General features: G+C 43.7%; 1 protein-coding gene across 30 annotated transcripts in view; it reads left to right on the forward strand.

Moving 5' to 3' along the window:
* NEDD4L (NEDD4 like E3 ubiquitin protein ligase) overlaps positions 1-21,810 on the forward strand; it is a 375,462-nt gene that overhangs the window by 160,453 nt on the left and 193,199 nt on the right. For 4 of the 30 annotated variants that reach the window (XM_086373615.1, XM_086373619.1, XM_086373621.1 and 1 more), the window contains exon 1: positions 322-20,654. The exons of the other annotated variants lie outside the window; for them this stretch is intronic. In XM_086373615.1, coding sequence (XP_086229741.1) covers positions 20,632-20,654 — 23 coding nt within the window. In that variant the 5' untranslated portion in view covers positions 322-20,631. Of the gene's footprint in view, positions 1-321; positions 20,655-21,810 lie in introns of those variants that run through there. 30 annotated transcript variants of the gene reach the window in all.

Consider the following 21,810-nt stretch of genomic DNA (forward strand, 5'->3'; position numbering starts at 1 on the left):
ACAAATGTACCAGGCTAATGTAACTTGTTAATGATAGGAGAAACCAGATACAGAATAATGGTAACTCTGTGTACTATTTTTGCAATAATTCTCTAAGTCTGTTCTAAGGATAAACCTTTATCTTTAAAGACTTGCTGTCATTTTGTTAAAGGATATAGTAGTAAATGTTATCGGAGAAGGCGATGGCACCCCACTCCAGTGTTCTTGCCTGGAAAATCCCATGGACAGAGGAGCCTGGTGGGCTGCAGTCCAAGGGGTCGCTAAGAATCAGATACGACTGAGTGACTTCACTTTGACTTTTCACTTTCATGCATTGGAGAAGGAAATGGCAACCCATTCCAGTGTTCTTGCCTGGAGAATCCCAGGGGGGAGCCTGGTGGGCTGCCGTCTATGGGGTCACGAAGAGTTGGACACAACTGAAGCGCCTTAGCAGCAGCAGCAGCAGCAGCAGTAAGTGTTACTGTTCTGTTTCTCTTTGGGGTAGGCTGCTGCTGCAAAGTTGAATTCCTTGTTTGCCTCTTAGCTTTTTTCTTAGGATCATTAGAAGTGCCCCTTTCCAAAAATACACCCGAATCGGTAGGAACAATTTTTCAAGCCATATCATGTGATTTTAATTTGCCTGCCATTGCAATGACTCAATTCTGGGTGATATATCGAAAAGACTAGACAGAATTTTCAGGTTAAAAAGTTACATCCACAGAGAGTGTATTTGTAGGTGCCGGTTGAAACGCTATAGGCTGGGAAGGCCCCCAGCATGGGCTGTGGGCCCTTTTTTGTGTCAGGCCTCCAGAGGCATCTGGGTGACAGATGTCCCTGACTCACTGCAGGCTTCCAGAGTTCAGTGCCTCTAACACTGGAGTAAGGAGACACAGGACACACACGTGGGTCTGCTGTACTGCGTATTTGATGTCCCCAAACACGTTATTTTCGTGTGAAAACCGACATGGGTGTATTGTGGAGTAGATGAAAACTGGCATGAATTTTTAAAGTTTTGGTTGAAATCGGTGGCAGAGCTCTTAGGCCCAGAGCTGCCGCCCCAGGGCTCTGTCGTGTGGGTCCCGAGGGGCTGTCCAAAAAGCACTGGGTGTGGAAGTAGAAGAACTTGATGTTGGATCAGTTTGAGGCAGTTGCCTCAGCTATAAATGGGCATAATTGTCATCCTGCAATTTTGTTGTGAAAACGGAATGAGATAATATGAGATGTATTTGAATAATGTCAGATCTGTTCAGATGCTGAATACATTATAGTAGGAGGCAGCCTCCCTTCCCACTGGCAGGTATATTGAGAACATTGACTTTCACCTTGATGGACAAAGGTTGGCTTTGGTGTCAACCTGTGAGTGTGTGTTAATGTTGAATAAAAAAAGGTTGATTAGAAAGTTGATTTTAAAAAAATTATTCAGATATACACAATAACAGGGAAAACTACATGATGGCAAACAGCATAATGAAATTCCATCAGCCAACTTTAACAATTACTAATACTTTGCCATTTTATTGCTTTTGAATGTAGTTTAATATTTCTTTGCAATTCTTTCAATATTAGCATTATTTCCCATTAGGGATGTAAGATTAAAAATATATTTTAGGGCTTCCCCACTCGCTCAGGTGTAAAGAATCCACCTGCAGTGCAGGAGACGCAGGTTTGACTCCTGGGTCAGGCAGATCCCCTGGGGAAGGAAATGGCTACACACTGGAGTATTCTTGCCGGGATAACCCCAAGGAGAGAGGAGCCCAGTGGTTACAGTTCATGGGGTCGCAAAGAGACACGACTGACGCGACTGAGCACACAGTTATACTGTGCTGTACTACCTCTGAATTGCCAAGACTGACTCAAAAAGTTAAAAAAAACTTTAAAAAAAGTACATTTCAAAGGCAAGTAAAAAAATATTTCTCTGTATGATTGCACCACCAGCTTGATAGATTATTTTATTTGTTCCACTTTTTTTTTTTTTTCTAAATTTAATTTTCTTTTTTAGTCGACCAAGTGATAACTAAAGGACTATTGTATTAAGGCAACCTTCCATCTCTGTCTCCCAACAGGTAACTGTTGTTTGTTAGATTTGAGGTTCTCCGTCCACTGGCCTTTTTGGAAATGTAGATTCAACATATGCATATATTTTGTATTCCTTCTTACTTATAGAGGAGCAGAACATATATCCTGTTCTGAACCCTGATTGTTTATTTCTTCACTTAGGACTGTGTCCTAGGGCTCACTCAGTATCATTATTTTTCCAGATGTGTTAGTAGGACCTCGTATGGAGGTCCCAGTTTATTCAGCCAGTCCTCTGCTGGTGGACATGCAGATTGTCCCCAGACTTGTCCATTGTTTGGCAGTAAATAGCCTTGCGTGCACGTCATTTTGTATTTTTATCTAAACATTCCAGCGGGGATGAGGGGACAAGATGAAAGAGGCAAGTCCTTGAGTTCCTCCTCTGTTGTCTTGTGGGAGCTTAGCTCTTCAGTAGCCCTTCCTTCCCTCCCACGCTGGCCTCCCCTTGGACACCAGGTTGAAGAGGTGACTCTTTAGGCTATAAACTCCCTCCCTGCTCTGCGTTTTTAAAGCTAGACAGAGACTTGGGAGGTGGAGCCATCTTCCTCCTCTTACGAAGAACCAGAGACCCAGAAAGTAAGGGGAGAGCCATGAACCCAGCGCTTCCGTGCCCCACCCAGCAGGTGAAATGTCTTGGTTAAACTTCCCCCCTCCCTGCTGGCCAGGTGTCCTCCAAGGCAGTGTTAGTCCGGGTGTGGCCCACGGACCAGCAAGCATCATACCCGTGTCCCCTGGGTGGGCAGGCGGACTCTCCACCACTCGACCGGCAGGGAAGTCCTCGGAGCCTCCTTTTAATTGGATTCCCAGATGACTCATGCACAGTCAAGTTTGAGAGTGGCTGCGTCAGACACAGCTGTGGTTTATCCACAAGGGTGGTGAAGGTCCCTTCCAACAGGGGGACACGCACCCTCCTCCCGACCCACCCCTCCCGTCTGCCCATCCCTGCCGCGATCTGCCCCCGCCCATAAGGGGTTCATCGCTGATCTCTTCAGGGGCAGAGTCTTTTCTGGTGAGTTCGGCCTCCATCCGCAGCCTTCATCCTCTGTCCTGTCGTGCTTCTCACGGCAGGCCAGTGCTCTTTTGTTTCGTGACTTTTCCTACATCTTCACATCGTTGACGCCTGCTGTTGTGTAAGAGTCCCTCCTCTTTATTGTTACTATTATTGGTTCCATTGTCAGGCCAGTGCTCTTTTGTTTCGTGACTTTTCCTGCATCTTCACATCATTGACGCCTGCTGTTGTGTAAGAGTCCCTCCTCTTTATTGTTACTATTATTGGTTCCATTGTTTTTGCACCACTACTGCTGTGTGCTGTATCTATATCCACACCTGTAACGAGAACTGGTATTTGGCCTCAATGTATACTATTAACTTAATTGGAAATTACTCCCTAAGTTGTCCACAAGCTGAATTGGCAGCTAAAATGACCGTTGCTGCTAAGTCACTTCAGTCGTGTCCGACTCTGTGCGACCCCATAGACGGCAGCCCACCAGGCTCCCCCATCCCTGGGATTCTCCAGGCAAGAACACTGGAGTGGGTTGCCATTTCCTTCTCCAATGCATGAAAGTGAAAAGTGAAAGTGAAGTCGCTCAGTCATGTCCGACCCTCAGCGACCCCATGGACTGCAGCCTACCAGGCTCCTCCATACATGGGATTTTCCAGGCAAGAGTACTGGAGTGGGGTGCCATTGCCTTCTCTGAGCTAAAATGACTACAAGGGGTGAAATCATTGTCTTAATAAAAGCAAGATCCTTCTACTGTTGGATTCAGTATTTCTAGTCTCACTTACATTTCAGTTTTGAAAGGTCAATTTTTGGAAAGCAGAAGTAATAATTTATCTAGATTCATTGCTGAGGTTTAGTACACTGGAGGGAAGATTTTAGTATAATAATATGCAGTGTTGGTAAATGTACAAGAATTAGAGTTTTTTTAAAAGGCAGGCAGTTTTTATGCTAAGAAACAGACGATCTTTTTTTTTTTCCTGAATGATGTTAGCGGCACTCAAATTAGTAAATGTTAAAATAACTGTGACTGGTAAAACATTTTTCAAATTCTTTTTGCTTTTTATATAATTAAATGAAATTCTCTGGTAGTTGATCTCTCAGATAAATTAAGTCTTGCCAGACTGTCTGAGGAGATAGTGAATCAGACCCTAAAAACCTGCAGCATTTGAAAAATAACAGCTATGTGCTGCAATTATAGGGGCCCAAGTAATTACAGAAAAAGTTTCAGTATTTTCAATTTGTACTAGTAAATTTTATCCTGCTTTAGTTGAATCCAGTTGAAGTCAACTGCTATGGGGGGAAAAAAGCCACAGACAATAATCAGTTCCAAAGAATGACTTCTAATTAAAAAAAAAAAAATTCAACCTTTTTTGAATTTGGAGGCCTAACTGACCTTTCTAACATCTGCACTCCACTTTTTAGGTACTAATACATTCATAAAATATTCAGTAGTTCAAGGTGATTCTTTTTTTTTTTTTATATAAGATTTTTTTTTTTTTTTTTTTGCTTTTGGTGTACATGTGACAGGTGACGGTCTGGAATACAAAGAGGATTAAGTCTTTTGACTTCTAGATACTTAGACTAATAGAAACCTTAAAATCTTCACTGGGCAGGGTATCTCGGTATCACTCCAACCAAGTGAATGAATAGGCCTCTAAATAGATGAAAGTTACTCTTATTACAGATATTTGACTTTATGTTGACTGACAGGTCATGCTATTTGGGAATTGCGTATGTTTTTGAGCTTTAGCTAGTGGTTTGAAAATTAGGTTAAGAATTCCCATAATGTTGATAGCGTTAAACATTCATCACATAAAAGGTTTCCTGAGTGTTATATATCTTTGTGAGAGTCAGTCATGTAAAAGTTGAAGAAAGGAGGAAGGTATTAAAACACTAGAAAGGAGATCAAATTCAAATAGTCTGCAGATGACATGAAACTCTCCAACTGTAAATCTGAAAGAATACAATGAAGAAAGGATAGAAAAAATAGGTTAAAAAATAAAAAGGAAAGAGAAACTCAATGTTATTATCAAGGAGAATGTGTATCAGATGCAGATATCCAATAGCCCATGAGCTCTTTGATACAAGATATTTGGGTTGACAGTGAAACTATTTGAATAAATATTATGAGTAATCATGAGATATTCTAAGATGTCTAAGATCAAGTATAGTAAGCATGTAGAATCACTGGTAGATATCCTTATTCACTGTGGCCCGTTTGTGCTTCTTACTAGTTAGATCATTATTTCTCTTAATTGCTAATGAACTAAGGCGGGTTAGTGGTCACCAGCATCTAGCTAGTACTTAAAAACACTGAGGTAACTAACCCTCCTGGTAATCTGTTGTGTTCACAAAGGGCCAGAGGAATAACAGAGATTAAAGAAAGATAAATACAGTCACCTGGCAAAAATATTTGGCCTTGTTCAAAATGATGGGAGTTATATTTAGGAGAAGTGTTTCGGGTAAAAATATTTGAAAGTTTGTTTTATCATCAGAAGTAGCTTGGGTTGTTTTGCCTAGAGGGAGGGGTGTGTGTGAGGGAGGGAAGAGGGGAGAGAGAGAGAAGCAACTGATACAGGCTCCATGGAGTCTGAAAATTGGGAGAAGGAAATGAGATGATTAAGTTAATTGGTGTCGAATAAGAATAGAAAACACGTGGGAAGTAGACTCTTGAAATTTCAGGGCTTTCCATTAGTCATTGGTTGAAGACTTAGGAGAAAATAATGGAAACCACCAGCAATTAAGAAAAGAAAGAAAATGGTTGCGAGAAAGGTCTCCTGCCCTCTTCCTGCTGTTGAGGTAGAGTGTAGTTCTGCACACGTGCGTGCTTAGTCACTCAGTCACATCCTGCTCTTCTCGACCCTTTGGACCATAGCCCGCCAGGCTCCTCTGTCCATGAATATATTCTGGTCGAGCCCAATTCCCCTCTCACTTCCCTTTCCACCGCTCTGTTCCTGGCCAGTTGAACAGCCTGTGTTCCCTGTGTATGTCCTGAGTTTCTTTCCCAGCGTGCCATTCTTGGGGCTGTGCCCCAGGTCCTCTGTCTCCTGTGTGTCTGAGCCCTGATAGCCTGATGAGCCCTTGTCCCCATACCAGCCTCTGCGTGCAGGCCTCCTGAGTTCTTTTCATCCCTCCTAATTGAAATCGGGGCATCCTCAGAGGAATCCATGATGCTCCCTTATGCACTGAGTGTAGGATTCGTTGAAACTTGCAGCAGAAGTGTGGTTAGCTGAGTTTAGTGAACTCATTTTAAAGGTTACATCAAGTTTTCCACTTGGACCAAACCGCCTCCTGTTCCCAGATTTCAGTTCTTGGAGGAGGGGATGAATCCATCTCTGTCTAACACAGTAATTAGAGAGTAGAGAACCGGTGTTATGGTCTCAGATTTATGGCAGCAATAATATAAGAAAGCGGAGAGAGGGCAGTGAGAACGGAGGTGAGGGGACAGGCTATACCACTGGAGTGACACAGAGTAAGCGGAGAGAGGGCAGTGAGAACGGAGGTGAGGGGACAGGCTATACCACTGGAGTGACACAGAGTGGCTGGCTGGCCTGGAGGCATTACAGGTGCTTAGGTTTGGGTAGGGGCCGGGGTCCATCTGTCCTTGAGCTCTTCAGGCACATACAGCAGCACTAACAAGCTGGCTGGAAGCTGTCCCATCCCACCTGGGCACCGTGGTGCTCACTGTGATAGGAAGATGGGGTGACCTTTGGGTATGATCCTCCCACCCCTCCCTGCACTCAAGCCCCTCCGAGTGCCCTTCTTCCCTCGTGCCCTTTGCACTGTGAAAATACACTCCAGGTCCGCCATCTCCTCTCTTCATTTTTAGCTTTAGCATGTAATTGTTTGCTAAGAATAGAAACTGAAATATTTCCACCAGAAAGTGAAATTTTCAGTACTTCAAAGGATAATAGGAGAATAGCTGGAAATTCCAACCAGCTTAACCAGATTATTCCTTGACCATGGCCAGCAGCTGATTGCCATTGAACTTTGGCAAACACAGGTGTCTCCCTTTCATCTTGACAGATGAAAACCAGAGTGGTGTGCAGAAAAAAAAAAGACAGCCAACCAAAGACCTCATTTTAAAGATTTTCTTGCTGGAGAGTTGAAAACAATTGCTTGTTTATAGCCGATACTGGGACTTGAATATGAACCAGTGACTCATAGTTCTGGAGTAGCATCGGCCCGTGAAGACTGGGTTGAGGCAGGCAGGGTTACATGCATACAGGTGTATAGAATTGACAGTCTAGGGCCCCCAAGCCCTGCTGTGCCTTCCGAGCGTGTCTTAGACTTAGTAGCAGTGGCCCCCATGCCAACCCTATGCCATGTTTCAGGGGTCCAGGCACAGCCTGACCTTGCCTCTTGCTCACAGAGGCACTGCTGTCAGACATCTGACTGTTGATAGGACACACAGGTCACCTGGACAGGATGTGGTCTGTGGTGAACTTGTGGTCCTTCTCCCAGAAACAGTGCGTATAGTCTAAAGGGAACTTCAGTCCAGTCACTCAGTTGTGTCCGACTCTTTGCAACTCCATGGACTGCAGCATGCCAGGCCTCCTTGTCCATCACCATCTCCCGGAGCTTGCTCCAACTCATGTCCATCAAATCGGATTTCCTCACTAGTCTTGGAGATCCTTGAGAACATTGTGTCCTATTACTGAAGACTTCCTATTATAATGAGGCTTTAATAATAATGTTTTCTTTACTGGGATTCACTGGGGAAAACATTCAGGAACAGAGTGAGAAAAAAATTAAACATAGAACACGTTAAAAAAAAAATAAAAACCTCCTTCTGGTTTCAGTTCTTACCAGGACATAGGGTGGCAACCCAAATAGAAGTGTGTGCTTTAAACCAACAGATAAATTATTAGCACATTGGTTGTTTACACATGAGTCAGAGCTTCTAAAATTTGTTCCCATAAGTAGGGTTAGCCTCCTTCTCCGCCTGTTGTCCTAGGGTCTAAAAATGGAAACGTGAGTCCGAACCCTTTCCAGATCATAAAAATAATTCTGAATTAGTAGAGCATAAATGAAAGTGGTTTTCTTGGAGCTTTGTCTTCAAGTTCCCCAGGCCAGATTGGGCCCTTGTAAGTCTTCTAAAGTTCCCTGTAGTGAGGACTAGGAAATAGTAGCAGCTTTGCTTCTGGCCTCAGACACTTGTCGAATTAGGTCAGAGCCTCTCACCCTGGGATCAGCAGACACTCTCTCTGTCCCTTCGGCGTCGATTTTTAAGAGTTGCCGCCTGAAGCAATCACACAGGAAAGGTTGCTTCTTACATTGCTGAACCTGGGCACAGAGTGGGTTCTGAATATTTACTTCTGATCACCTGAGAGTTTTGTATCAACTCGCCCTGAAGACGAAGCTCAAATGTGACAGGCCGCATTCTTGTGTTAAGTTCACGATCATGACAAATTTTTGTTGACTCGGGCTCTTCTGGTGCCCTAGATTTAGAACATTGTTCTGACTACAGATAGACGTTTTAATATTAGGCTAAAGGTATACTGATGGTAACATCTATTCTGGTGGTAGTTAAAAAAGAAAAACCCATCTGTGAATTAAATCACTTTTCCCAAAATGTGAAACTCAGGGTGAAAACCTGCCAGTAAGGGAGTGATAGAATTTTGTTTGAACTTGGCCTGTGTTAAGGGAATGATGATGACTTTTCCTCTTTCTTCCCTTGGTTTATCCATCCTCTGCTCATCGGATGTCAACTAGTGGACTAATTCCACTGCCTACTTGTATTGTGGCTCTTAAAATTGTCATCTTAGGTATTTTTCTTGTTTTTCATGAATGTTCTAAACATTGCAGAACATATCACCTTCTGGGTAACTACCTTCATTATTTAAGAAGATGAAAAATACGAGAATTGGATATGCATTGTAAGACATTTAGGGGGGAAAAACCCAACTAAATAAAAAAGAAAGAACTAGGAAAAAGGAATTAAGAGATGACATGAAGATAAAAGTTAGAATTAACAAAACAGAAGATAACATTTTAAAGGATAAGTAAATCCAGTAGCTGCTTATTTGAAAGGACCAGTAAACTAAGCTCCCCTCATCCTATCCGAGGTAAAGGAAAGGCAGAGATAGGGAATGCAGAAGAGAAGGGAGCCACCAGGGGCATTAACTGGCTTCTGGGGAAGCGCTGCCTGCAGCCTCTGAAGCACATCTGAAAATGTAAGGTTGATTCCTTAATAAAATACAAGTGACCAGAATGGATTCGAGAAGCTTAGAAACCTTGAGAAGACCAGTTAGTCTAGAAGAGGTAGGAAAAGTGGTTAAAAATGACTATTGAAAAAGGCATCAGCATTCCATGGGTTTCCAGCTGAGTTTTATCTAAGCTTGAAAATCAGAAAATGTTATATCTATCAAAGCAAATGCAGAAATTCAAAATAACTTACTAACAGATCGACTCCTGAGTGGGTCAGAGGCACCGTGATTAATAGTTTATCCTAGTAATGCTAGGGCGATGGTGTTAGGGATACTGATCGCCATCACACACATTTGTACCCCAGAGTATTAAAGGAGAAGAGCTTGTGCCCAGATCAGAGGAGAGGAGCCGTTTGATCATGTAAGCAGCCATCCCTAATATATTATTGGGTTGGTCAAGAAGTTCATTTAGGTTTTCCTATAACATGGTACAGAAGAACCTGAGTGGACTTTTGGCCAACCCAGTATAATCTAAAAAACCAATAAGGATGAAAGGAAATTACTTAAAGGCTATTTATTACTCTCCAAAACCAACTAACAGCAGACACGCCCCTAAAAGCCAAAACACTGTTTCTGTTGAAATTAGGAATTATAAAAAGATGTCTGCTTGTATAGTTTGATATTGTGTTAGAGGTTATAGTGAATGTTGTTAGTGAAATGTTTGCAGGTCTAGAAAACACAAGAGCTTATGTTGGGGAAAAAAATCTAAAATCAGTTGGAAAAATTATCATGATTGCTGGATAAAATAAGTCTTTAAAAATGATCACATCTCTGTTTTGGAAATGAGCACCTGGGAATGGAAGTTACGCATCTCTTTTCTCAACAGCAGCGAATAACCTAGAAAGAAACTGACCAAGAATGGCACGTCTGCTCTTTGTACTGAAGGATGTAAAACAAAAGCATATACCATACACACATCAGTTACCCCCAAATTAATACATTTATTGCTGTTGCCTTTAGAATTTCCAAGGCAGTCGTTTTTTCCTGTTTTCCTTGTTTTAAACTAAATGAAATATTTCTAAAGTTTATATAGAAAAATAAACGCATACTACCTGTGAAGAGCACGAACAAATATGGAGAGTAAAACCTGTGAACAGAGGGGACAAAGTTAGCTGAGAAGTGATCACAGTAGCGATCTTATTACTGTGCTAATAAGAACGTCTTTGTGGTCAAATCGGTGTGGTGTTGATACAGGATTACATAAATGGTTCAGTAGAACAGAATAGAGCACCCAGGACTCTGTATCCTGAAGCAAGAGAAATTAACACATCATGAGACTGAACAGCTCAGTTCTGTTGAGAAAAGAATACCTCATTTATTGGATGGTTCGTCTATTTGATGGTATTGGCACAACCGTCTCTTTAGGAAGGAGGTGTGGGGGAGACGGACCTCTTTCTTCCATTATAATCAGAAATAAATTCCAGAATCTTCAGAAACTTAAATGCAAACCAGCAGTTCAAATGTGCAAGGAAATATAAGAAGATACTTGCATAATCTTGGAGTGAAGGAGAATGTTTAAAGCAAGATCCAGTACCTGCAACCCAGACAGTTGGGGAGGGGAGTGTATAACATGTATGACAGTCAAGGGGTTACTGTCTGTAACTTGTGAATTGACAAGACAAACACAGCTTGGGGAGAACGGACAAAAAATATAAACATGCAATTCCCAGAGAGCAAATGCAGAGAAGCCAGGAAACCTTTCAAAAAATAGTCGATATTTGCTACGGAATTGCAGACTAAAACAGCAGTGAGACATTACTTTAAATTCATCAGACTGGCTTAAAAAAAAAAAAAGAATAGCACTTCTTGTTAGCATGGATGTAATAGTGTTATTTTCATAATACTGATGGAAATGTGAATCACCATGCTTTATTTGGAAAGCAGACTGGCAGTGCATATTAAAGTGAAACATTAATATTCCTTTCTCCTAAGCAGCCTTACCTGTCTGTCTTCTAAACATGGAAGTGTGTGTACACAGAAGCATTTGTGAAAGGATGTTTATTGTAAGATTTTAGTGGCAAGATCCTGAAAATACCAATGCCTGTTGGTTGAAAAATGGACTATCCGTACTGTGTCGTATTATGCAACCATGGAACGGGAAGGGTTAGCACTATGTTAGCATCGGCTTCGAGGGGGTTTCTCTGAGAAACTGAGTGCAGGATAAGTAAGAAGTGGAAAAGCACAGAGCACCCAAGCTGAAGCAGACTCTGCTTCTCAGTGTTCGCCCGTGAACGTGGAGGAGATGACGAGAGCACGCGGTCTCCGGGTCAGGAGGGGCGGAGCGGAGGCTGGTGTGGATGATGGTAGGTCAGGAGGAAGCCGGGGGAAGACCCACCCGTGGTGAGGGTTAACCCCGCGTCACGCGTGTGGAGCAAGCTGAACCGCGCTACAGCCTGAAGTTAAAAACCCTGGTTCCTCCTCTCAGACCTCAAGTTCTGTTTCTTTCTCTTTCCAGCCTGTGCTTGTTTTGATGTCTGGAAACCCTATCAGATTTTGTCAGGACATCGATTATACATCTTTGCAATTCTTTTTCCAAGTCTGCTTGCACGCTCCCTTTCCAAGGTTGTGACCTGATATTACATGGCCTGGCTTTTCCACGGCCTGCTTTCCTCACACGTTTGACGATTCTCGGTTGTCTGCGGATCTTGGCGTCTGTGACTCCCGTGGGCTTGTTTGTACCCACGCTGGTGAGCGTCAGGTTGAGGCCCTGGGCGGGGCTTGGTGGGAGGGGCCCGCAGGTAGCCGTCCACCTGTGGCTGCTGCGGGTCCCTCCTGGCCATCTTTAGCTCCTTGCGCTTCCAGACTTAGGGCCGCCTTCCTGCTTTCACCTGCATGAAGAAGGCAGTGACCGGAGAAGCTAGAGGACGCAGAGTTTCACCGTTAATCCCCCTGACAGTTGCCCCAGGGTCTCTCCAGTCCCTTGTATCAACTGACTGCTGAATTTCTGGCACCCAGAGAATATGTCCATCCATACCGCTCTCTCCTGCACGCTTGGAGGCTCTGGTTTGTTTTTCCATCCATCCAATTCGTCCTGTTTCTGTTTGACTGATAATAGTCTTTCCGGGGGACTGTGCTGGCGGTCCAGTGGTTAGGATGTAGTATGATGTTTATAGACACTGGGGAATTGCCCTCTCAAGTTTTACACTAGCTTCTCTGACTTCAGTAGTTATGAGAGTTCAAGTTTTTCCATCCTCAACATTACTGCATGTTATCCATCTTTTAATCTTTGCCGTTATGGAAGGTGAAATATTTTGTATCTTCAATCAGTGAAGTCGAATAGCTCTTCATGTGTTTGTATTTCCTCTTTGTGTGGTGCTCATTTGCATTCTCTGTTTTTCCTTATGGTTGTTAAATTTTCATTGGTTTGTAAGAAATCTGTAGAATAGGAGATTTGAGTCCTTGTCTGTGATATGTTACCCCTGTTTTTCTCATTTGAATTATTGCATATCTTATCGAGAAACTTTTCATTTTAACATGGTGCTTTTAAACGTGCCTTCTTTGTGTTTCCTTGAAAAGCTAACAACTGTTTAGGTAGCATTATTTCTTTATGTTAAAAGTAAAGAGTGTTCTCCCTGTAATTGTGAAAGTTACACATAACATTAGAAGGAAAAAAAATCTATCAACAGCAGAAGGAACATCACTCTCAGTATTTTGACATTTTCCTTTTGGTAGAGAATGTGTATTTTTACACGTGTTGTATTCAGTCACTCAGTCATGTCAGACTCCTCGTGACCACATGGACTGCAGCACACCAGGCTTGCATAATTAACCTCAGAATGTAAGTAGATTTTCATAGCCTGTTTTTTTTGTCACTTAAAATTCCCACATGTGATATACAGCATTCTGTTTTTCTCAGAGTACAATGTCTTAATCATTTCAGTCCTGTTCTCATATAAGAAAGAAAAGGTGCAGTGAATATCTGTGCAAGAAATTTTAAGTTGTATTAAGTTCTGTACCTCCCTGGAAATGGAAGTACTGAATTAAAAAAATATCAGGATTTAAATCCTTTGGAACATGTTACCAGTTTGCTTCCCCAAATTGTGGTGCCAGTTGATGCTCCCTCCAGCATAAAAGCTCTGACCTCAATCAGTAGACAAGAGCCCGCCCCACGATCTGGGGGAGAGCATTCAGAAGGAGGCACAGCCAGTGGGTGCAAGAGTCATGCAGACCTGAGTGTTTTCCGAGATCGATAGAGATGGATATGGCCAGTGGGGCTTCGGAAAGGAGTAAGCAGACAGGAGTCGCGGCTCTTGAGGGCTGTGAGGGCCACCGTGAAGAATTTGCATTTTACGCCTAAGATTACAGAAAGCTGGCAGAGAGAGCTGCCAGCCAGCCAGGGCAGTGGCCTGCTGTGACCGCTGTTGCAGGTGAGAGTGGCCCTCCCTCAAGGCCAGTTTGGAGGGTGTTGCGGTAGCCCGTGTTTTGCAAGAGGACAGCTTGAACACCTGGGCGGTAACTAACATCAGGATGGAGAGAAGGGGATGGCTGGTTTTGTTTTGTTTTGTTTTGGTCACCGAGTCTGTAGGGCCTCCTGATGGACTGGATGTGTGAGGGATACAGAGAAGAACAGAGTCCAGGAAGTTCCAGCTTGAAGAACTGGCCAGCTGGCGACCACTGAGATGTGAGGGTTGGCTGGGAACAGATGTGGAGGCAGAATCAGCAGCTCATGGGTCTCTTCGGCCTCCACGTGGACACTTGAAAGAGATGATGATAAATGAGAATGGAGCTCGAGAGAGAGAGCAGGGTTGGATAGGCCTTTAGGAGAGTCATTTGCATTAAGATGGTCTTTACATCAAAGGACTACCGCCGAGAACAAGGTATTTCTTCCATGTGAAAATGTGTCTGGGTTCTTTGAGTGGCTGCCCTGTTCCTTGAGGGAACACAAGAGCTTCGTAACTTGGGCAGCGTGTCTGTGAGCTTGTGAGGTTATAAATGCTTGGAGGGTACCCACCACTGGGTCCTGGCCGATGCCTTGAGCAGCGTAAATGCAGGATATGATGTTTACTGAGCGATGATTAACGATTCAAGAGACCTTTCCCCCTACTTGATGAGACAGTTTTCTTTTTAGATGTTTCGATAAAGTCACTGGTGACTTGATTGCATTAACTGCTGGGAAGCATGGAAATCCCACCTCATCATTTTTTGTAAGGCTTTTTTGGAAGAAAAAGCTAACCCAAGTGAGGAGGATTCGATTTAAGACCTTGTGAGGAAATTCACGACCGTGTTACAGTCACCAAACCTTGCCTGTGTTATGTAAAGATTTCTGCCTGTGTCATGTCATCTTTGTTTGGTTCAATTTATTCCTCCCCCTCCAAGTGTCCCAGTTTCTCTTCTAACTGTGGCTGGATTTGAACAGAACAGACACTTGGTATTTTTTTTTTTCTCCCCCAGCATGTGGATTCTTCATTTGTTACTCATTCTTTATAAATAAGTGATAGTATATTCTTAGCAATTTTTAAATAATTCTTTTTTTCCTAAGTATAAAGGAAGTAGACATTGGAAAAGATTAAGTATAAAGCAAAATTCACCTGTAATCTGAAGAGCCAGAGAGAGGTTGTTGGTTACAATTTTATTTCCTTCTTCTCCTTGCTGTATTTTTTATATGTATATGGAAACAGTTTATATATTTGGAATAATGCTATAATGTTTAGAATCAAGCTTTTTAACAAATATTTTATGATAAACATTTTTAATGTATTTTTTATTGGAGGATAGTTGCCTTACAGTGGTAAACTTTTGATGAAAACGTGTAATATTATTTTTAGAAGTGTATTTTTAAAGACTAAAGAGTATGGGTGTGTTCACACTGGCTTTTAAGGGGAAAAAAAAATCTCTCTGATCTTGGTGATTGACAAATCTTGCTAAGATTAAAACCAAAAGCAAGTAAAATAGAAACACCAAAAAGTCTTTGGAATGCTACCCTGAAGTTCCAATTTTCTGTTCTTAGTAAGATTTTGTTTTGAAGGAAGTCAGCTTCCATACTTTTAAAAAATTCCTTTTGTTCATATGAACTTATTTAGTTACTTTTTACGTATGAAGTGGCATTGCTTGGTCATGTCCGACTCTTTGCCACCCCATGGACTGTAGCCTGCCAGGCTCCTCTGTCCATGGGATTTTCCAGGCAAGAATACTGGAGTGGGTTGCCATTTCAAGTTCATCCAGGTTTTCCCATACAGAGTATATATCAAAAGTATTACTAGGAGCCATATGAAGGTTGTGCATTTAATTGTGTAAATAATAGAGAATTAAAGAATTGCCATGAAGTTTTTAATATATTTAAAATTTAAATATAGAGGAATAAACCCCAAGGACAGAAGCAGCAAAGCAGCATTTCCTCTTGGCAGACTTCTGGTCGACCCACACCTGCTCCTTCACAGGTGTGCCTCCTGCAGCCTCCTCTCGCCAGTAGGGACTCTGGGGAATTCCAAGGAAGGCTACTGTTTCTTCCACCCCCTTTGCTAACTGCATACTGCTAACATTGTGAAACTCATGTATCCGTCTTAAGACACCAGCACCTTCCTCTTTACCCAGTCCAGGGAGGCCTGAATTTGCTCAGCACACTCCTTTTCCACTGTTACATAGCCCTTGCCTCTGATGTCTCTGGGCTCTGGGACCCCTCTTTTCCTCTCTAATCACTCCTTCTGTTGTGCTAGCTTCTCCAGGACAGTCACCCTCTTTTCTTACGGTTTTTTTTTTTTTTTTTGACCTTGGAAATCTCATAACGACTGCTATTCCCTTGGTAGAGACTGACTCAGGTGCTTTAAAAGTGTATGCCTGTAAATATGTACAATTTCTAAATTGGGTTATGTCATGTATAGTTTTATAGCTTACATTTTTAAACATTATATGGTGAGTGTTTTCCCATGTTTTAAAATATTCCTTGAGCATGTGAGCCTGCAGAAAGCTGTGATTTATTTTCTCTATGATTGGACATTAAGGTTGCTCAGTTTTTTGTTTATTTTTGTAATGAACTTCTTGATCCTCAACTTACACACCTGATTGTTTCCTTGGAAAAGATTCCTTGGATTGGAATCAAGTCAGAGGGTATGGGTGTTTAGCCCTCTGGATTGTCAACAGGCTCTTTCTTTCCTTCTCAGGGGTATCTCCTTCTTTAGGCTTTCTTCGCCTTTTATTTACTTTATTGCAACTGATTCTAGCGTGTTTCCTTGTTTTCAGCATCAGTGACTAGGCTGATCTGCGCTACCGCTGACCACAGTGACCTTGGAAGCTGCAGCATGTCTTTGGTGCTGTGTCTGTACGCCTTGAGGCGCTCCAATTACATCCACCCAACCAGCCTCCCCACCCCCTTCCCGGACCCTCCGACTTGCAGGAGAAACCTTCGAGTTTTGTGCCTGCTGGGGCCACTCTGTTTACGGTCTTCTCTTTACTGAGACGTCTTTGACTCATCTCTGCTCTGTTTCTGCTCTCCTGTGGCCCCAGACTTGGATATTCCTGACTCCTTGTCTGATCTCTTCACCCTATGACCCTATGACCTACTTCTGTTTTGCAACAGACCCTCAGGTGGGGAAATTGCTACTCAGTGCCTTCCCTCTGCCTTGATCCTGGCTCATCTCCCACAGCATCAGTCCTTTTTTCTTCTGTATCTCCTCAAAAGCTACTTCCCCCTGCTTCTCCAGTGCCACCAACTTCTTTGCTCTGCATGGAATTCTGTCCTTTGATTTATTTAAAAAATATTTTGGCCACACCGCTGGGCACGTGGAATCTTATTTCCTCAACCACAGATAGCCCCTTGGATGGGAAGCATAGCGTCCTGACCACTGGACCTCCAAGGAAGTCCTAGTTCTGTCCTTTTAAGCTGGAGGTTCTCAACTAGGGATGTTTTTTTTGCCTCCCAGGGGACACTTGGCCATATCTGGAGCTGTTTTTGGCTCTCACACCTGTGGAGAACTTCTGTCTAGTGGTAGAGGGCAAGGATGCTGTTAAACATCCTACAACACGCAGAGCAGCGTTCCACGACAGAGAATGACCTGACCTCAAATGGTGGTGGAGCCCAGGTTAAGAAAGCCTGTAGACTTAGTCCCTGACCTCAGCCATACTCCACCCGTCATCCAGTGTCTGTATCTTCGTCTCTTTACTGCAGCTGCTCCAGGGACCAGCAGGTTTTCTTTGTGAGATTGGAGAGATTTGATCATTTCAGGCCATCATTTAGTAGTGTAGCAGGAGCTGGGCTGGTAACTACTGGATTAGGACTGTGTGTCGGGGTTGAATCTACTTTAGCATTTAGTTCTGAGATCCTGGTGGTCTTCTGCTTGGGTCCTAATCTTCTTCTCTAGACTGAGGGACTTGAACTAAGAAGACCTCTAGCGTTTCCCCCACTGTTACCAGTTCTTAGCTGAGTGCTAAGACCGTCACTTGTGAGGTTCGGATGCCCTCTTAGCGGAGGTTGGGCAGAAGCTGATTTTCAGCTGGAGGTAAGATGTGGATCGAGACGCCTTGCTCAGTCAGCCTGACTGTGAATGGAGGGGGCAGAAGTGGGCTTGGCGAGGTTTGTAGGCATTTTACCCTCTTCTTCCAGGACAAGGGTTTTCTCATGCATTTTTTTCAAGGCAGAACCTCAGTGGACAAGGAGGGAGTAAACACTCAAAGGAAGAATTTGGGAGAGAATGGCTGTTAATCAGAAATCTGAATTCTGTCTTCATTTTTTGGTATTAATACTTGGAATGAAATCATCATTTAACTAGAATATTAGTTTGCTCAGGCTGCCATAAGAAAGTGCCATAGACTGAGTGGCTTAAACAACAGAAATTGCTTGTCTCACCATTCTAGCGGCTAAAAGCCTGAGCTCAGAGTGTCAGCAGGCCAGTTTCCCCTGAGGTCTCTCCCCTTGGCTTGCGGACGGCCACCCTGTCTCCTCCCTTCCCTTCACATTGTCTTCCTGCTGTGCCTGTCCGTCCAAATTTCCTCTTAGAAGGGCGTCAGTCACGCTGGATCAGCAACTTCTTGCTAGCTCCGTTGTCTTTTCACAGCTCTGACCCCAAACAGTCACTTTTGGAGGAACTGGGGTTAGGGCTTTAACATTAGCATTTGGGGAGGGAATGCGACTCAGCCCGTAACAGTTGGATAATATTTCATCCAAGGGAGTTTAGGTGCCTTTTGTCTTTAATTTCATGTAGTATGTTGTGTGTGTGTTTTTTTTTAACCTTCCAGTCATTGTGTGAATTTGAAACAGCTTTAATTTTTTTAAACTTTTTATTTTGTCCCGGGGTATAGCTGATTAACCATGGTCTAATGGTTTCAGATGAACAGTGAAGGGACTCCGCCGCACACACATGTATCCATTCTTCACAAACCCCTCTCTCATCCTCTCTGTTCCATGTGCTATACAGTAGGTCCTTGTTGGTTATCCATTTTAAATATAGCAGCGTGTCCCTGTCCATCCCAAACTCCCAACTATCCCTTACCCCCCAGCAGCCGTGAGTTTGTTCTCTAAATGTGTCTCTTTCTGTAAAACAGCTTAATTTTATAATTGTAGCTACCATTAAGAAGATGGAATTCCTGCTGTTTAGCATTTGTGTGTCCTCACATGCTCAGTACTGAAAATCTGGGGGCTATTTCTCTTCTTGTTTAGAAAGCAGAAGGTGCTGCCTGTCAGTGCCTCTCTGAGGGTGTTTGGGGCCAGGGCTTCTGGGAGTAACCCAGTCCTCCTGCAAGCCTTCAGCGATCCTCCCAGCCACTAGAGGGCACCGGCTCCCCTAGTGACCAGTTCTGTTGACCGGGCACCTGTGGGAAACGTGAAGGTCTAGGCTATAGTTTCTCAGCGGACATACCAGGAACATTTGAGTTCATGTGGAAGGCTAGCTTTTTGCTACAAGTGGGGGCACTTCCTGTCGCAGCTGCCCCCTGCTGGAGTTGTTGATGTGCTTCAAGCAAGAGCAAAGAGGTGTAATTGGGTGCCAGTCACAAGCCAAAGTAGGAAATGGCAGCGCACTGCAGTATCCTTGCCTGGAAAATGCCCAGGGCAGACAAGCCTGGTGGGCTCTACAGTCCATGGGGCCTCAGAGAGTGAGACGCGACTGAGCACACGAGCCAAGGGAAGAGCTCAGTGAAGGGTGGGCAGGTGGGTGAACTGTGCCTGCCGCTTACACAGCACGCAGTGCTGGAGAGCACCCAGCTGGGCTGTGCCGGCCCCACTCACTGCCCTGACCTATATCGAGGGGCACCCCCTGAGTTCCCCCAAAACGGGCTTGCACACCAGGGATGGTGGGCCTGAAGAGCGAGGGTCTGTCTCACATGACACCAGCCCGTCAGTTCTGTTTGGTGCCGTAGTTCGTGTCACGTGTGTGTTAGCTGCTCAGTCGTGTCCAGCTCTTCGCAACCCCACGAACTGTAGCCCGCCAGGCTCCTCTGTCCATGGGATTCTCCAGGCAGGAAGACTGGAGTGGGCTGCCATTTCCCTCTCCAGGGGTCTTCCTGACCCAGGAATTGAACCCAGGCCTGCTGCATTGCAGGGAGATTCGTTGCCCTCTGAGCCTCCAGGGAAGCTCTGTAGTCTGTGTCATAGCTGTGTTTACTCTGGCCTTCTCACCACGTCAAGACTTGGTTAAGCTCTCTGGGGGAGACCCACAGATTGCGCTGTCAGCCCGCCTCATATGATGGGGCTTCCCACACAGAAACTGAGTAGACGCAAAGTTCACTGTAAAAAGGTGAAGGACAGGGACTTCCCTGGTGGTGCAGTGGCTAAGACTCCATGCTTCCAATGCAGGCAGTGTGGGTTCAATCCCTGGTCAGGGAACTAAGATCCCCCATGCTGTACAGCATGGCAGAAAAGTAAAACTAAAATTTAAAAAAGAAAATGTTTTAAAAAACAAACAACAGTGAGGGACAGACCTGTATGCCTGTCTGCTCAGAAAACTTGGATACGGCTTTAAATGAGCAGGCACCCCAGCCCAGGTTACAGTTATTCACAGAACTGTGTGTTCGCTGGCTACTGCCCATCCTGTTTGGTGAGCCCTGCGTTGTCTCCCTACCCACTGAGGACTGCCAGTGGGGGCAGCGATGCTGCTGGTAGCTCCACGTTGTGGAACCGAGTGGCTGCTTAAGCTAATTGCTGAGCTGGGTGGAGTTACTTAATCCTTACGGTAGGGGTGGAGTTGACTCGACTCCTTTTCCACCAACAAGCATTTCTGTCTAGCTGTCATTGAAGTGAATCACCGGTATAAGTAGCCAGCTCGGGGCATTCTTCCTCAGTTGTGTTAAAAACTTGCCCGTGGTCCCCAAGGATCGGCAGAGGTGTGAGGACAAGGGGACCTGAGGCTGGGAGCCCAGGGCTCGTTGAGGCGGACTCTCAACTGGGTGACTGCAGTGACAGCCCCACCAGACACTTGCCGGCAGGAGAGATGGCTTGTTTTCATGAACCTTGAGGACAATTATAGGTAAGAACAAAGACACCACTGTCTGCTTTTATTATGCGAGTGCATAGCATCCGCTGTTGGCACGGAGTTTGCGCTTGATATAGTACTTTTTACAACAGTAGTTCTAGCATCAAGATTTCCCTTTGTAAATTATTGTGTGTGCTTTTCAGAGTTCCTTGTAGTTGATCAGTTTTGTTCTATGTCTGCATAGACAGGATGATGGCAAAAAACGAAACTTGAATTGTGGGCTGAATAGTCCTGATTCTCTGCTCTTGGCTTTCTTATCTCTGTTTCGGCTGTTTAGAAAAGTGTACATTTTTTATTCCAAAGATGAGAACACAATGGATACCCATATTTTTTTTCCTCGGGAAATAATGGAAAGTGTCGATCATTGGAGTTCTGTGAATGTTGTTCTCTGATTTAGAAATCACTGGTTGGGGAGGAAACAGTTATGTTTTTCTTCCTGTTGTGTTTTGGATCTGTGTTTTCTCTGAGTATTTCTGGTTTAGGAAACTCACTGGGAAGAGGGAGCCACTACACTTGGCCTCAGATGAAATAACATCTCAGGTCGTAAAATGGCTTGCTTAGGAAATGATTTATGGTTTATACCTGAAGTTTTGGTTGGTAATGATAGAAATCTTTCTTCTCACTAGTATTTAACTTACATGACTTATCTTTTTTTTTTCCATGACTTATCTTAATGCATTTATTATTATTATTCTTGTTATTATTGGTTGGAGAGAGCAAACAGTTAAGCCTGGAACATACTCAGCTAGTTTTTCCTTGAGGTTTTGTTATCATTTTCCCACTACCACTGCTCATACGTACGGATGTGTATTATGTTTAACACGTGAGTTTTGTTTCTCTACTGTCTCGTTTGATGATGATTCATAAACTGTTAGCCAGCTCGTGTATGTCGGTATGTGGCTTAAATGAATTGGAGTGCAGGTTGCACCTTTTTATTAACGAGCCAGGTAACTTTCAAAAAAGTGTACCTAATATTAAAAGTTGTTTAAGATGATAAAAAGGTACCAGCAAATGAAATAGCCAAGCCAGTAGCCAAAGCTGAGTTATTGTTTAGTTCACATTGTGAAGTATGATGTTTACATATGTTTGAGTTAGACGGTGCCCATCAAAAAAAAAAAAAGCAAAGAACTGAAACTGTGAGGGAATTTAA

The sequence above is a fragment of the Bos grunniens genome, chromosome 24, assembly GCF_055505025.1.
Source record: "Bos grunniens cultivar Pamir isolate PY7600 chromosome 24, Bosgru_T2T1.0, whole genome shotgun sequence".
Classification (NCBI taxonomy): domain Eukaryota; kingdom Metazoa; phylum Chordata; class Mammalia; order Artiodactyla; family Bovidae; genus Bos; species Bos grunniens.